Below are 18,287 nucleotides of genomic sequence, written 5' to 3' on the forward strand. Positions count from 1 at the left end.
CGGAGACACGCAGACACGGAGACACTCAGACACGGAGACACTCAGACACGGAGACACGCAGACACTCAGACACGGAGACACGCAGACACGCAGACACGGAGACACTCCGACACGGAGACACGCAGACACGCAGACACTCAGACACGGAGACACGCAGACACGGAGACACGCAGACACTCAGACACGGAGACACGCAGACACGGAGACACGCAGACACTCAGACACGGAGACACGCAGACACGGAGACACTCAGACACGGAGACACGCAGACACTCAGACACGGAGACACGCAGACACGGAGACACTCAGACACGGAGACACTCAGACACGGAGACACGCAGACACGGAGACACGCAGACACTCAGACACGGAGACACGCAGACACTCAGACACGGAGACACGCAGACACGGAGACACTCAGACACGGAGACACTCAGACACGGAGACACGCAGACACGGAGACACGCAGACACGGAGACACTCAGACACGGAGACACGCAGACACGGAGACACTCAGACACGGAGACACTCAGACACGGAGACACGCAGACACTCAGACACGGAGACACGCAGACACGGAGACACGCAGACACGGAGACACGCAGACACGGAGACACGCAGACACGCAGACACGGAGACACGCAGACACGGAGACACTCAGACACGGAGACACGCAGACACGGAGACACTCAGACACGGAGACACTCAGACACGGAGACACGCAGACACGGAGACACTCAGACACGGAGACACTCAGACACGGAGACACGCAGACACTCAGACACGGAGACACGCAGCCTCAACCTGGGACAGTTCCGAGCTGGACCTTCATCATGGGAGTCATCATCTCGCAGATCTTCTCCAGGTTCATCTCCAAGACTCCGGTCCGGATTCTAATGGGTGAGTTACTGCAGCAGCATTTACATTAAATCAGACATTCTATCAGTGGGCAAAATGTCCTATGCTAATCAATAATTGCTATTTATTTCTAATTATTTGTATCTCTAACAATCCCTACGCGCTCCAACATTACAGCGGAAAAGGTTTTCCTAGTCAGTATTATTTTGTATTTGTGTTGTTATTAGCTACATTGTACCAGGATTATTACAGTTGTTGATTTTAACAGAAGTAGCAAACTAAAAAAATAAAAAATCCGATTTTGAAATAGAGTGATGTTTAAGTGTACAATATTATTTTAACTATTTGAATGTAACATCAGTTGATAAAAAACTAAATTTACAGTAAACAAGTCAACAGGTTTGATATCTTATATTTCCCCAAAAACCATCAACAGAAGAGATTAACAATAATTTATGTAACAACTATCATAACAAAATTGTTTTTTTCATGTGTAAAAGCATATAGTTTGTATTATTGAGTCTTATTTTAAATATATATGCATATATTTTATCATGCTATCTTGGTGCTCTTGGGGCCCCCTGGTGGTGTGGATGTCCTAAGCAGCTGCTTAGTCTGCAATGCCTTGGGCCGGCCCTGATCTCAGGTGGATCTGGAAGGAAAAGATATTCATGGAAGCATCTCAGAGCTACTGTTGAGCACGGTGGAAGACCTGTGATGCTGTGGGGTTTCTCTGGTCTGCCTGGGAATCCGTGTGTCATTAATAATGGGACATCTACAGGCTGCTGCGGATAAAAATGATGTCAATTAATTCACTTTGTGACTGGTCTGCTGACTCCTTTAAAGGTTCTTCGGTTTATTTTCCGTGCCGCCCTGGATCAGAACCAGTACAGGTTCTGACAGCTGTTCTGTGTGTGTGTTTGCAGTGGGCCTGGATGCTGCAGGTAAAACCACGCTGCTGTACAAACTGAAGCTGGCTGAGGTGGTCACTACCATCCCGACCATCGGTGAGTGGTTCTGACCTCTGACCTCTTCCTGTCTGACCTCAGAGCTACAGAACCGCAGCGTTTTAAAGCCGCACACTTTCTTTTTCCTGTCCAGGTTTCAACGTGGAGACGGTGGAGTATAAAAACATCAGTTTCACCGTTTGGGACGTTGGTGGTCAGAGCGTCATCAGACCGCTGTGGAGACATTACTACACCAACACACAGGTAGAACTGCTGCACAAGTCATTAACCTGCAGTACGTCACTTTGATGCACACATGGGAAAAGTTTTCATCTCCTTTATCTTTTCTGACTGCCTTTGCTTTTCTACTTTTTACGTGATGTGTTGCTTTTTGAGACGCTGTAGCCTACTTCCTGCTGCCAAACAGGTTCTACTGATTCCCCAGATTAGGTAGCACAGTACAGTATAGTACATTAGTACAGTACATTAGTACAGTACATTAACACAGTACAGTACATTAGTACATTAGTACAGTGCAGTACATTAGCACAGTACAGTACATTAGTACAGTGCAGTACATTAGTACATTAGTACAGTACATTAGTACAGTACATTAACACAGTACAGTACATTAGTACATTAGTACAGTGCAGTACATTAGCACAGTACAGTACATTAGTACAGTGCAGTACATTAGTACATTAGTACATTAGTATAGTACAGTACATTAGTACATTAGCACAGTACATTAGTACATTAGTATAGTACAGTACATTAGTACAGCACAGTACATTAGTACATTAGTACATTAGCACAGTACATTAGTACATTAGTACAGTACATTAGTACAGTGCAGTACATTAGTACATTAGTACAGTACATTAGTACATTAGTACATTAGTACAGTACATTAGTACAGTGCAGTACATTAGTACATTAGTACAGTACATTAGTACAGTGCAGTACATTAGTACATTAGTACAGTACATTAGTACAGTGCATTAGTGCAGTACATTAGTACATTAGTACATTAGTACAGTGCAGTACATTAGTACATTAGTACAGTACATTAGTACAGTGCATTAGTGCAGTACATTAGTACATTAGTACATTAGTACATTAGCACAGTACATTAGTACATTAGTACATTAGTACAGTACATTAGTACAGTACAGTACATTAGTACATTAGTACATTAGTACATTAGTACAGTACATTAGTACAGTGCATTAGTGCAGTACATTAGTACATTAGTACAGTACAGTACATTAGTACATTAGTACATTAGCACAGTACATTAGTACATTAGTACATTAGTACATTAGTACAGTACATTAGTACATTAGCACAGTACATTAGTACATTAGTACAGTACATTAGTACATTAGTACAGTACATTAGTACAGTACAGTACATTAGTACAGTACAGTACATTAGTACATTAGTACATTAGTACAGTACATTAGTACATTAGTACATTACAGTCGATTGGTGTAAAATGTGGCTAGAATTGCTCTGAGGGTAATACAAGCACCAAACAAATTTAGGGGTAAAATAAAATTAGAATTGTCTTAGCAACAGTTGCTAGGAAGCCATTTTATTACACTGATTAACTGTTTACATTGTTTAATGTACAATTAATTAGCACATTAGTGACTACCAAACTAGTTATATTAAACTAGTTTATTGGTTTAATTAAACTAGTTTTATATTAAACTAGTTTACTAGTTAAATGGAAATTAAATTGAAATTGTTTAATGTATTTTTAGTTTGTTACAGAAGTAAAAAACTAGTTACATTAGTAACTACTTTAATGTAGCTAATTAAACTAGCGGCTAATGTAACCAGTTTATTAGTTACATTAAACTAATGTAAACTAGTTAGCAATAAGTAACCAGAAAACTCTAAACTGTTAAATTTACTGGAGTGATAGCAATTGCTAAAAAATGACTAAAATCAACTGATACCGATGTTAATGCTGATATATAGTGCATCCCTAGGAAATGTTCATTTATCACAATTAATTTAGCTGATTTTTCTAATAAATAAATGTTGTGACCATTCTTGCTTAATTTTCCGTTTGTTTGTCTTCAGGGTTTGATTTTTGTGATTGACAGCAGCGATTCTGAGAGGATTAAAGAGGCTGCAGACGAGCTGCACAGGCAGGTGAGCCTCTGTTCACATCATCAACTCAATGCTTGTTGGGACGTTTGCACCCATAACTGACCAAAAATACTAAGAAATTTAGCAAAGTTTTAAAATGTAGAGGGTTTTTCAATACAATATATTCATAATATTTCCACATAGAGTAAAACTAATTCTAATAATAAAAACGTATCTTAGTGTTGTAAAGGCCGCTGACTCCTGGTCTGGACTAAGATTTTGTTTTTCCCACCTGATAGTCCGGTAGACCCGGTTCTATTAGAGACCAAAACCGCAACACTAGTTACATTTTCAGCTGCTGTGGTTCTCTTTCTTGCTCCAATGTGTCAAACCAACCAAACCCTTTGAGCAGTCTGTTCCCCTCCTGGCCTGTGGGGGCGCTGCACCAAGAACCACTGAAGAAAACAACACAAAAACCTATGAAGGAGACACTGTAGCTCCCTTTTGTGCAACTTCCTGTTTAACAAAAATGCTATTAAAAATGGAGTGGTGTCAGATTTTAGCGGTTGTAAGATTTCTCTTTTGTCTTTGGTAAAAGATAAGTCACTTCTCCTGCTAGTGCAAGTTAGCAATTTTTTGGGGTTGTATTTACCCAGAATGCTCTGTGCTACAATCCACTTCCTGCTAGTGGCACGGTCTCCGGTCCACTGGCGTTCACATTTGCATTTGAACCCCACCAAAGTTCACTGCAACCAAACCCAGACCGAGATTTGTAGGTGGACCAGAGTTCCCTTTTTTTGTTTCGATTGCACATTCACGTCTCCCCAAGCGGAACGGACTTTGACTAGGCAAGCAGACTGGAGTTGGTTAGAAAAGCAAACTAAACAGGGCTGGTGGGAATCCAGCCTAAATATCTGTTTTAAAAAAATAGCTGAAGAAGTTTTTTTTCTCAATGTCAAAGCAGAAACACGTTTGTATTGAAATTCTGTTCCTGCAGTGAAACATGGTGGTGGCAGCATCATGCAGCAGGAACACGTAATCTACTATTGCTATAGAATACTAAAGAAAGGAAAAACCTTGTGCAAAGTAATGTTAGTGTGAAATAATTTCCAAAGATTAAGCCAGATTACAGTAATCTGAGACTCTAATCCCTTATCTGTGTCTGTCTTCAGCTGGAGGAGGATGAGCTGAGGGACGTTCCAGTTCTGGTTTTTGCTAACAAACAGGACTTACCCAGAGCCATGTCTGTCGATGACATCACAGAGGCTCTCAGCCTATCAGGAGTCCGGCAGCCGGTAGGTACTTCCTGTGGTGATCAGAAAGAATTTAGACAGGCGGTCTCATGTGGACGGTTAGGTAGCTATTACAGATACAGAACGACCTTTGACCTTTTGACCTGGTGTGTGTCCCCTGAAGGTTATCCTGCAATAGTCAGCCCCGCCCACTCCTCACTACTTCCCAGGGCTGCCTACTGACCAGTTCTCTGTCTAACAGGTCCGGAAAATCTCTGAGACCTGGGTATTACCCTAAAAGTACTCCATAAGAGATAATCTATTTAAACTGGTGGCGAAAGTGATTCGTCTAGCTCTAACTACCTCCAATCCAGAAGTTATGACCCTTTACAGTTAAGAAACAATCAGCTGAGTAGCCCCCGCAGCTGCATAATTCCAATAACCACTTCTGTTAACGGTAGCCCACTTTCTAAATCATAACTTGCACTTGGAACCGGCTAGATTATGTTTAGTGACTTAGATGTAAGTCCCAGGGTCATTATTTACTCTCACCAAAGGAAATTATGAAGCCTCCTATTTACTGGAATCATGTATATTAGTTTTACCTTAATTAAAAGAACTGGACAAAGATTAAATGACTCTATTAATTCCAATGTCCACCAACCTCATTAGAATTTTGTAGTATAAATTTATTAAGCAAGCTTAAGCAGGGATATGCGACATACAAATCAATAATCAATCATATATAGTTCAAAAACAGTGTAATAAAATTTACATGTACAATCATACTACCCTGTCTTCTTTCCCTAAGTTAAGTCGCACGTTCTGAAATGGAATTTCAAGGAGCAGATTCAACTCATACCCAGACGATGGTGGATCTTTTGGCAACAGGAATTTCTAGCATCCTTGGTTGAGGTCTTTGCCTTGTGTGGAAAAACCCTCCTCAGAAAGGAAACAAAGCAGAAAGGGTCTGAATCCTTTTGCAAAACCCAGTTCCTCATCCCTGAGGGACCTTTGTCCTTCCTCCAAGTCTTGTTGCAGAGTTTGAAATTGCTGGGTTGAGACGAGACCAACGGTCGAATAAAGAACCAGAGATGGGGCGATGGGACCCAGTCCTTTCTTAGCGGTGTGAAGTCCGAGCTCCCCCGTGGTTCTGAAGTGCGGTCCGTAGCTCAATCTGCTCCTGCAGGTTGTCTCTTCTTCTGCGCCGCCGGACTGGGAACAACTGGTTCCTCTTTTCAGCCCGTTTTTATACATTTCTCCACCATGTGTGTGTATGGGGGGGTTTGGTCTACGTGACTTTCTTCACATCTGCTGTTTCTCATGAAAAAGTCCCCACATTTCCCAACCTGTTTTTGCTGACCGTAGGGGAAGTTCCCGTACTTCCCCATTTTCCGTTGCCTCAGCCAAACTCACCGCACCACCCATCCTGTGCGCCCTGGCCATCTGTTCAGAACTGCTTGCGACATTTCCTGTTTCAGGGCTGTACTGCATTCCTCTCTTTTTCTATAACTCACTATTATTTATTATAACTCATTAAACACATTCAACCTGTTGTTAAACCTGTTTGAATTGATTTCAAATGATTACAACTTCACATTCATTGACAATAAATCACATCTTTTTCTTATTGTTAATCATTACCATAATCATTACATAGTTAAATCATTACAGATCATTAATCAGAGATTCTTTGCAGAAAGTTATTGAGTGATTACTTATACTCATATTATTCAGACTTATTCAACTTAATTAACTTTTAATCAAACCACAAGATTACTTTCTTTCTTCCAAGCCATTATGCATCTTTTTCTGCGTGTGCCTGGAAAGATCTCATACCCTTATGCCAGTTTTCTTGACACCCCGCAGTGGTTCGTCCAGTCGTCCTGTGCCGTCAGCGGCGCCGGTCTGGTGGAGGGACTGGACTGGCTCTCCGACCAGATCCTGAAGAAGTAGCTGCTGCTGAGACGCTCTGATTTCTGACGTTCCTGCTGAGTCCTGAAGGCACCAGGCGGCCGCTGGCGCCGTTTACCTGGAGAAACCTGAAGGATCTGCTGAGAAAACGTCCAAACCTGTAAAACTGTCGCACTTTTTCTCTGAAAAGAGACAACCAGAAACTATTTGAGTTTTTTTATTTGGGTTTGGAATAGTTGAGATATTTACATGACTCATTTTTTTCTAAGAATTTTTCTGATGATTTTCTTGCTTCTCTGCACAACTTTGTGCTCTAACAGATGATATTTTTGGGTGTTTTTACAACAAATTTGATGGAGGTTCACAAAAAACTAGAAAAATAAACGTACTTCATTTCTCAGCAGATATTACTGCTGATTACAGAAGATATTACTCTTATGAAACTTTGCATTTATTGTGAAATCTGAATGTCAATCATCTGCTGATAGATTTTATATTGTCCTTGATGGTTTCTTGCTTCAAACATTCAACATTTTGCACTTCCAATCAGATGTTTTCTTTTATTTTTACAAATTTGATGGTAAATTCATAAAAAAGAAGAAAAACAAACCAATGTGCTTTATTTTTCAGCATATATTATACTAATTTCTTTTGATACTCTATTTATTGTGAAGTCTGTAAATTATTTACAAAGAGATTTTACATTTTTAAGTTTTCTTGCTTCTCTACACAACTTTGTGCACTAACAGATTTTATTGGTTGTTTTTAGAATTTAAATGCATTTAAAAAATTAGAAAAATGAACAGATTTGCTTTATTTTTCTACATGTATTACAGTGTGCTATGAAACTGTATGATAAAATCTGAATGCCAATTATTTGCTGAGATTTTTTATTCTCTTTGATGGTTTTTTTGTTTCTAAACGTTTCTCACAACCAGATGTTTTTTAAATATAAATTATATGGTAATTTCATAAAAAAAAGAGAAAAATAAACATATGCTTTAATGTTTTTTGCAGATATTACACTAAAATCTTAATTTGTAATTATTGTGAAATCTGAATGTCAGAATAATTTGATATAATGAAAGATGGATTTAGTCTTTTTTTTAACAGACTAACAGCAAAGCTGGGATGTAACTAAATAAATAGCAACCAGCTTTTAATGTCCACAAACGTTTTGTCCATTTTTCTTTACATCGGCTGAGGAAGGTGAACCTCTAATTAAGAGGAAAATTTAATCTTTAGAAACTTTACATGCAATTTAAATATAAATAAATGCAGCATATTTATTCCATTTTGTGTTGGTCTGTCATGAAATTTCAATCAAATTCATTGAGAAGTTTTTGTTTGAAATGTGACAAAAACTTAAAAAGGTGAAAAATTTGACCTTGGCATCATCTTAAAAACAAACAAACAAATTTGACCAAAAACAACGTTAAAAAAAGAAACCGCTGACTCAGACAGGTGAAAGTTAGTGCTTTATTTAAATCACCAAAACCTTTTCATTAATCATCATCATCATCATCATGGGACACGGATCTGCCCTGAACTTATTTACAGCTTAATTATCAACTGTTGTGTTTTTCTGCGTCTCCTTCACTTTTATGCACAATTAGAAAATATCTCACCCCTTAAAAATCAAAGAAAAACTGGAAAAAGTCAAACAAACACAATTAAATCTCCATCTTAACCTGTAAATATGGCTGGATTTCCAAATCCTGTGACCGCTGCGATCCAACCACTGTGTGTAATTTGGAAAAATGAAGCTTAATATTTAGATTTTCAACACAAATCAGTCCCAGCTCACATGAAAAAATGGAAGTAAACCAACACCAGATCAATAATAATAACAATCAGAATCTGACTTTATGACACATTATGCTGAACAGTTTGGTGACGATTGATATTTTCATCCAAATGTGACCAAAAGTAAGAAAAGGATGAGAAATTTCTGGTGTGACAAGAAAGGTAGTTTTTTAATGTAACATTAACATCTGAAATGTAAGGGAGTCTGAATCGACATGTTTTCACTTCATAACAGATTCAAATGTTGGGAAGATGAAACAAAAATGAACAGATGAAGCCGTTTACTCCCACTGGAAGCACCTTGTTGTTCGTTTCCAGAGAAAATAACAAAAATTATGCAGCCTCGAAAATCCCCAAAGTTTATTCCAAATATTTGAAGCATTTCTGTAACTGCTGACTTCATCATTTTCTGATTTTGCTGTTGAAGAAAATATCTATCATCAGATTCTCCAGTTGCAAAATTTCTTATTTCTACAAGTTCGCAGTAAAATTTTCAACAAAAAAAGGAAATGATCAAAAACTGCTTTTAAAACAGCAGCAAGTTATTGACTTCAAAACAAAACATCAGTAACTGAGTGCAAATGTGGCTGTTTTTGTTTTTTTTTCTAAAATTACATTTAATCCGAAGTTTTGTGTACTCTAATCAGCAGCTGATCTGTTCACTACAGAAACATCAAATCTTACCAAGTATATTTGGTCTAGTTTCTAGTGTAGATATCTTAGTACACTTGAGATAAGATTACACTAACTCGCTGAAAAGTAAGTAACTCTTCAGCAAGATATATAAACTTGTTTTAAGTCAATAATTCCTTAATATTGATTAAAAAGTTTTAGTTCCACTGACAGATTAATTCACTGACAACATGAGAAAAATGTCTTGTTTTAAGTGAAATAATCTGCCAACAGAATTTAAATATTTGCACTAGGAGCAGAATCACAGATACTTGGTAAGATTTTGTGTTTTTGAAGTGTTTACATTTGGGAGTAAGGTTAGGGATTTAATATTTAATCGGATCATCTTCTTTTTGTGTTCTGCATCTTGATATTTAGGGTTTAAGAAAACCTTGGCACCTTTAATGTTTTTGTTTTTACAAGGAGAGGTTTGAAGGAAGCAATGTAAAGCTTGGACGTTACTCATAAACATAATGCAGTCAGGCAACAACTTATCCTTTCTGTTAATGCCTGACAGACAAAACTCAGGGTTTAATAAACATGGCAGTGTTTAAGAGCTGAAGGTGAATTTTCATTTAATCAAGAAACACCTTAGTTTCAATAATCCTAACCAGAGTTACAGACAAACCTGAGCAAACCTGGTAGAGATCTGTAAAAACAGAAACTCAGTTTTTGTTGCTGCAGCAAAATCTCACAGGAGAAGAAATGTTCTAGATCGCTGGAGTCCGAACTTTTTGTCCTTGGGATGAAAACGCTCAGATTTAAACAACTAGCAGACCACAAAATTTAAATTTTTAAAAAAATGCAAAAATGGGTTTATTGTAAGTTTTTTTTAAGTTTTATTTGTAAAATATATATGCATATATATATTTATTTGGAATATTACGTTTAGCTGCAATAAATTCTTAATAATTTTGGTCTGATTCGTCATGTTCAGCATGTGTGGACCTGGTTATCAGTAGGGGTGTGAATGTTTCCAAGGTCTTAGTAACTGATGTCACCCTGTCTGGTCATTTCGCTGTTATCTATTTCATCGTTAACTCACTTAGCCAAACAGCTATCATCACAAAACGTTCTTTCACAGACAGCACAGCTGAAACATTTCATCAAATCTACCCATCCTTAAAAAACGGGTAACTGTACAGTAGAAGAGTGAGGAAATTTTCTGTTATTATTTTTAGCAGGTATTTGTCCTGTATTTTCAATTTTACGCATTGCATCATGGGAAGAAGAACCTTTGCGAAGCGCGAAAACTGGCCAGACGACATTTCAAGCTCTCACTAACCGGATCCTGGAACATCAGATTCAGATTTCTTCGTTTCCCAAATTGGGCAATTGATGTTGCAGCAAGTATAAAAACTAAAAGACAAAGTATCAAAGATTTTAAAAAAAATAAGGAACAACAAAAAATACCAAAAGCACATAAAATACAAATCAACACATAATAATGGCAAGAATACAGCAGTGTATTTCATTATTGACCAACAGTTGCTACACTAGATCAGGTGCAAGTCCCCCAACCTGGTCCTGCATTAAAAAGAGATGTTGCTGTAGGAACAAAGGATTGCTTGTACCTGTTACTGTTTATACCAGGGAGTCTGAGTCTGATGCCTGAAGGCAGCAACTGGAACTCAGCATGTAAAGGATGAGAAGAATCAGCAATAATGGCTTTAATTTTCCTAATGATTTGTTTTTAACACACTTCTGTAAGTGAGAATTGTTCAACTCCTAAGATCTTATTGCTAGTATGTATTACTCTAAGAGCATTTTTTGATCTAATACTGAGATTTCCAAACCAACAGAAGAGGGAAAAGGTCAACACAGATTCAATATATGATCTATAAAATAGGATCATCAATGACTTAACTTGAAACTTTGCGAGCCTCCTTAGACAAAACAATCTTTGCTGGCTCTTTTTTTGTAGGTTTTCTGAATGGCAGGTAAATTTTAACTTATTATCCAAAATAGTCCCAAGATAATTTATAGTTTTCTACTGTCTGACCTTTAATTACTGTTAGATTTGTGTTCTGGGTTTTCTGTCTGAAATCAATGTCCTTTGTTTTCTGTAAGAAAGCTTTATCACAGCAGTCAACAAATTCACCGACCACAGGGCCACGGGCATCATGTTCATCACCATGTAGAAGGATAACTACCACTAAGTCATCTGCAAATTTTAATATTAACCTGTTGTCATGCCGACTGCGACAGTCGTCTGTGTACAAAATATAACGAAGAGGGGAAAGGACGCAGCCCTGACTGGGCCCAGTAGACAGAGACGTCTCTCTGGACCAGCATCCATTCACTCTGACCTTCTGCATTCAGGATGTTAAAACATCAAGAATCCAGCCCACCACATTAAAATCCAGATGAAAGTTATTAAGAAGTTTATCAATCAAAATATGGGGCTGGATTGTGTTAAAAGCTGATGAGAAGTCAACAAATAACAACTTAGCATGATTTTTGTTACCTTCAAGATGTTTAAAACACAGTTTAGTAAAGTGGCAGTGGCATCCTCTGCTGCCTGACCGGCCCTGTAGGCAAACTGTAAAGGATCCAGTAAATGTTGAGTCTTGGTAAGAACATGTCTCTTAATCAATTGTTCCAAAGATTTCATGACGAGGGAAGTCAATGAACAGGTTTAAATCATTAAGAACGTTTGGGCCACAGGAATCACGATGGACTGCTTCCAGCACCTCGGCTCCCTCTGTTGGTTAAATGACATCTGGAAGATGAAATAAAAAATAGGAGCCAACTGTTTGGCACAAGAGGAGAGCCGTCGACCCAGATATTATCTGGTCCTGGGCTTTTTCTAACCTTACAGCGTTTAAAAGATTCAGCCACAGAAGTAACATCAAAGGGATATGATCACAGCAAAGAAGTTTGTTTTTCAGATTTAAAATCTCATTACTAAAATCAGAAGAATCAAACCTAAGATAAAACATATTTAACTCATTTGCCAATTGATTATCAGAATTAAAACCAGGAAGATCCACCTTTCTGTTGCACTTGATCTCTGATCCAACAATTGTTTTCAGCCCAATCCAAACTGGGCCCAGTCTGTTGCAAACAAGGTCTTTCTCCAGCTTTTCCTTGTAATTGAATTTTGCCTTTTTTATTTCATTTTTAATTTCCCTTTTAAGAAAATCCACCTCATTGAGGTTTCCTTCACAAAATGCTTTCCTCTTTTTGTTCAACAGATTTTTCAATGATTTTGACATCCAGGGTTTACTAGGAAATATTTTCACTGTTTTCTTTGGAATCACACAGTGTTCACAGAAAGTCACATGGCTACTAATAACACCAGTTAATCCATCAATGTCACTACAAGAGTCCTTAAACATGTCCCAGTCTGTTATGTCAAAGCAATCCTGCAGGTTGAGTTGGAATCATCAGTCCAGTTGTTGATCTTCTAGTGATGGTTTTACTGGTTTTACCTCCTAAGGGGGTTAGGGTTAGGGGTTCTGTTTAAGGGCAGAACGATAAGTTGGTATAAGCTGCACACAATTATGGTCAATTATGGTTCAATTATGGTCAGCTCCATCCAACGGAGGGAGAGGACAGGTTTATATGATCCTCTGACAGAACCATAACACACGTGTGGTGCACCTAAAAAAATGCCACCACGGTATTTAGTTGTTTTTTTTTTTTTAAATTAATTTTGAAATGGTTTCAGGTGCAATCTATTCTATTTTCTAAAAGAAAAAAATGTATTAACAAATTACATTTTGTTTTCAGTTAGGCATGTTCATCTGCTTACATTTATAATGTTTTCCTGAGGTGGGGACAGGAGCGGTGGTGGCGAAGCGGAACCTTTGTTTGGGGGGGGCGTTGCTTCCAGGTTGGGTTTGGGATGGACTTCCGGTTTGCCCCAACTAAAGGCAGCGCTACTACTGTCATTGCTGACTCCTGTCTATTTGTCCTCTAGGTCATTATACAGTAAAACACCCCCAAAAAACACCAAAACAACTTTGTAAGATGCTGGCATACTGACTGACCGGGACGCGTCATTGGGTCACCGGGCGGGGCGGGGCGGGGCAGGGCGGGGCGGGGCGGGGCGGGGTAGCGCCTCGCTCTGAGGGCCGTTACATCTTAACATCTCCATGTTTGAGAAGTTTTATTTTGCTTTTTTTTAAAAAAAACGTTTTGTGTGTTAACAAATAAAAACGCAATCTGGATGCTAAAGGCAGCGCTACTATCGTCATTGCTGACTCCTGTCTATTTGTCCTCTAGATTGTATCATCACTGTTACAGCAGTTCTGACACTCGGGACCTGTAACACAGGTCCAGAATTTAGTTGTCCCTGGTGGGACAGGTGACATATTGATAAAAGTCCTTAACTTTACGAGTTCTTATTAATGAACAATGGTTAAAATCGGCGAGGATGAATAAAGGGGCATCAGGACACTTGGACTGCAGCTTCTGATATGGACTCGGACTCTTGCTCCTCATTGGCTCTTGGATAAATGTAAACGACGACGATAAATATCTGGGGAAATTCCCGAGGGAGATAGAGAGGCCGCAGAGACACGGACAACAGTTCAATGTGTTTAACTTCTCTCTGACCACAACAGTTTTATACCAGCGTTCATTAACATACAAACACACATCCTCTCCTTGTGATTTGCCAGTAACGCCAGCATCCCGGTCCAGGTGTACTGGCCAAATCCATCAATAGTCATTTCCGTGTTTGAGTCTCTGTCTGAAAGCCAAGTTCCTGTAAACGCCAATAAACATGCGTCTCTGAATTCATGTTGAAATCGTACCTGTGCTTGGAGCTCATCCAGATTACGGATACGAGAAACCGATCGTCTCCGTAGACGCTGGAGCAAACCACCCCTCCTACCCCGCTACCTTGTTTTATGTGGTGGAGGATTTAATTTGTTCCTTTTGTCGTTCTTAAGTTCAGTAAAAGAATCCAAAGATGGAAAAATGAGATCCGGAGGGGAAGCCGCAGGAGGTTGGCTCCACTGCAGGAGAAACTCCTGCTATATTTAGTCTGGGGAGGATTGTAGACTGAAGGAAAGGCAAAGCACCATCCACAATACGAGAAAACACGCCGTCGTCTCCATTTATCATCAAAAACATTCCAAATAAAACGGGAACACATGAAACGCCTTCACGAACCAGACGAACGTACTTGCTGCTGGTCTATCGTTCAGACTCGGGTTGGATTAATTAAGAGTTGGAGAAACTTTCTGGCGCCTCCGTGGTAACAAACAAATCAGAACACATTTTCTGTGTACAATGTTTTGAAATATTTGTAGTTAGTTGATGTTTGACTTCGAGAGTATATAATAGTAAACTATTTTGCAGTCTTTATTTTGACAAAAAATATTATATATTGTTTTAAAATGATGTGTTTGCTTGTAAAAGTAAAACGCGGTCACTGCTGTATAATTATTTCTTTCTTTTTAACATTTTTTTTTTACCGAACTCAGAATAGCGTCCATTTCTGTCGTTATCTCAACATGAGTTCCACTTTCTACCTGCTTTTCATTTGTCCATCTTGAAAAGAATATTTGCCACATGGCTCCTTTAAATAGCGCTAATGTATGACAGTTAACTTCTGCTGTTGCTCTTCGCCCAGCTTTCGGCGACGGTTATGTGGTCTCGATTTATTATTATTTTCCCCAAACTTGGGTTTGACCATTAGCCCAGGGGACGAGAGAGAGAGAGAAAATAATAAGAGAGAGAGAAGTAAAAAAACAGTAGTCCCAGATCCCCCGACTCCCCAACTTCGTTTTCCTCCTTCGGTACTTTTTTTTTTTTTACGTTTAATTTTAGCTCGTGTTTCAGCCAGCGTTAAATCTGCTGCATGTTGATTTAACGTGGAACAAAGGCCAGAATGGTGCGCTAATCAGGTCAGGTTAATGGGTTATAAACTGTTACAGTGGCTCAGAAGCTTCTTGGGTTTAGTAAAAGGTCATCAATTAAATTAGCTCAAATTAAGGCCAGTAGAAGGTAGTAAAAGATAACAAATAGAATTGACTTTGTAATACATTTTTCAAAAACCATTTCATGACCCCTTCAATATATTTAGAATTTTACGTTGATGTTGACTTTTTGTTTTAAGTTCCTTTAACTATAAATATGTATTAAAAAGCTGAGCTGACGTTGATAGACTCGATTGGTGTCGCTGCTCAATCTGCTGTTCATTAACATGCTGACACTAGTGAGTCACCATGAGAAAATATAAGTTTTCACAACTTTGCCTGGATGACCAGGTGACAGAGAAGCGCTTTGTAAAATATGCAGAAAAAAATATAAATATGACCTCGTGACTGCAATCAAACCAAACTGAGTGGAACATCTACCGTTCATTAGCAGCGGATTCCTGTGCAGGGGAGCAGATGAAAAAAAGTAGGAACTTTTTTACACTGAATATGAAACTGATAAATGGTCAAACTCTTCTGGGTTAAAGCGATGGATTTGCCGAGTAACTGGTTGGATGTAGCGGTCCTATTGACACTTGCCCTATGCCTGTTAGGAGATAGAAGATGAGTGGCAAAAGCTCACAGAGTGAAGTGGATGTGAGACCTAAGGTCTCTTTTTGGAAAAAAATGAAAAAAAGGTTCTCCATAAAAATCCATCCTAGTCTAAGAAGCCCACAAGGACCGGCCTCTGAGTCAGGACTAACAAACTTTGAAAGCCAAGACACCAGTGAAGCCACTACAGATGTGGGGCTTCTCCTTGTGATCCTGTTTTGGAGTCTGTCAACCCTGAAGACCAGGACAAAACTCAACCTCCTATCAGTGTAGATGAAACCCCAGAGTTGTTTCAGGAAGATTTTCCATCACCTGAAAACTCACCCACCAGACCAGTGGAGTGTCCGGAACAATCGTCTGTAGAAAGTACAGAGAACATTTCTTGGACTTTCTACGAAATGAATCCTCCATTTAGAGGCAAGTGTTGTCCAAACTTTCCTACGGTGCATCCTTGTAATTCTGTTTAGGAAAATCCTTAACCAAACAAAGCTGAAAGTCAACAGAACACCAATGAAGACCAACAACATGTGAACATCTGTGATACTGCTTTGGAAGATCCTGAATCAGTAGACTTTGAGGACCAGGACATAAATGAAGACTATTCATATGTGAACATCGGTGATCTAGTTTTAGAAGACATTGAATCATTAAACTTGGAAGACCTAAACATGAATGAAGAGCCTGCTGTTGAGATAAAGCCTGCTGTTAACTGAAACAGAGACTCCTGCTGAAAGGAAGCTCTCTATCAGAGAGTGCACACTGTGCGCCCTACCTGCAGACAAACCTTGCTGCTGAAAGCATGACGAAAATACCAAGATTTGGTCTTTTTGAAGTAGGTGGAACTGGAGGCGGTCCAAATACATCAGGAACACAGTTACTGAGACAGACTGAAGCTCAACAGAGTACAGCTCAGGAGTGCAAACACACAGGTGATCTTAAATACACAAGGGGGAACATTCAAGGAACAAGGGACAGCTGAAACTAATAATGGGGTAAGAAAAATAAACTGAGCTGTAATGTATGAGACAGTCTGGGACACATGGAACCAGAAGTGGGGGCAACAATCTGGGACATTGGCATGGAAATGCATTCAACATGTTGTGGAGATGATTCAGTCATTGTTCAGAGGCAAGAACCCTCTAAGAGTGGACCAAACGTTGAGCCTCGCCCAGCCTCCGAGTCAGGACCTCCGAGTCGGGACCATCCTCTGAGACATTGAATCATTAAACTTGGAAGACCTGGACATGAATGAAGAGCCTGCTGTTGAGATAAAGCCTGCTGCTAGCAGAAACAGAGACTCTCCTGCTGGAAGGAAGCTCTCTGTCAGAGAGTGCACACTGCGCGCCTTACGTTCAAAGACAAACATATTATATAGTAGAAGGAAACACAGAACTGGGTTGTTAAGAAAAAAAAAGCACTGTTGCCTTGCAGCAAGAAGGTCCTGGATTCGATTCCCGGCCCGGGGTCTTTCTGCATGGAATGTGCATGCGTGGGTTCTCCGGCTTCCTCCCACAGTCCAAAACCATGACTGTCAGGCTAATTGGTCATGCTAATTGGTCTCTCTAAATTCTCCCCAGGTGTGAGTGTGTGTGTGCATGGTAGTTTGTCCTGTCTGTCTCTGTGTTGCCCTGCGACAGACAGGCGACCTGTCCAGGTCGCCCCTGCCTCTCCTCCGAAACGTTCGCTGGAGATAGGCACCAGCACCCCTCTGAACCCCACTAGGGACAAGGGTGTTAAAAAATGGATGAATGAATTGGCAGTATTCAGGGCAACAATAGCTTCTGGGTAGAAACTGTTTTTTTAGTCTGTTTGTCCTTGACTTTATTGCCCTGATCAGCCTAAATATTAATTAATTGTATCAGTTCTATTCATTTTAGACGATTACCAACTCTTATGCTAACCACTGAATAAATATTCTGACTTTAAAATTTGGCTTCTTTAATGCTGTGTCAAGGTACTACACTACAAAAATGAAAAATCTTCAATTTTTTTGTTTAGTTTGTACTTTAAATATCTTATTAAACTTGGATAGAGACTAAACTAATTTACACATAACTTTTTAGCAAGATATAGCTTGTTTCAGTAAATAATTCCTGAAAATATATATTTCATTGGCAGATTTTTCACGTGTAACGCAATTTTTTCCACATAAGTAAAACAACCTGCCAGTGTAACTAGTACATTTTTTAAAATCAATATTAAGGAATTACTGAGTTAAAACAAGCTCTTCTATCTTGCTGAAAAGTTACTTGTAAGTTAATACACTTGCA

At 39.2% G+C, this 18,287-nt stretch overlaps 1 protein-coding gene across 1 annotated transcript; it reads left to right on the forward strand.

Moving 5' to 3' along the window:
* Positions 1–536: 536 nt before the first annotated feature.
* LOC116710912 (ADP-ribosylation factor 1-like) lies at positions 537–7,930 on the forward strand. Its single transcript, XM_032550215.1, has 6 exons — positions 537–900; positions 1,785–1,865; positions 1,960–2,069; positions 3,900–3,971; positions 5,081–5,203; positions 7,010–7,930. The coding sequence occupies exons 1-6, from the start codon at positions 834–836 to the stop codon at positions 7,094–7,096; spliced, it is 540 nt and encodes a 179-aa protein (XP_032406106.1). The 5' UTR covers positions 537–833; the 3' UTR covers positions 7,097–7,930.
* The last annotated feature ends 10,357 nt before the right edge of the window (positions 7,931–18,287 follow it).

Source organism: Xiphophorus hellerii, chromosome 20, assembly GCF_003331165.1.
Source record: "Xiphophorus hellerii strain 12219 chromosome 20, Xiphophorus_hellerii-4.1, whole genome shotgun sequence".
In the NCBI taxonomy this organism is placed as follows: Eukaryota; Metazoa; Chordata; class Actinopteri; order Cyprinodontiformes; family Poeciliidae; genus Xiphophorus; species Xiphophorus hellerii.

Excerpts from the sequence above, each read along its gene's own strand:
- LOC116710912 (XM_032550215.1), top strand. The coding sequence starts at position 834 with ATGGGAGTCATCATCTCGCAGATCTTCTCCAGGTTCATCTCCAAGACT. Across the intron at positions 1,866-1,959 it reads CACTACCATCCCGACCATCG|GTTTCAACGTGGAGACGGTG; the intron begins GTGAGTGGTTCT and ends TTTCCTGTCCAG. Across the intron at positions 2,070-3,899 it reads ATTACTACACCAACACACAG|GGTTTGATTTTTGTGATTGA; the intron begins GTAGAACTGCTG and ends GTTTGTCTTCAG.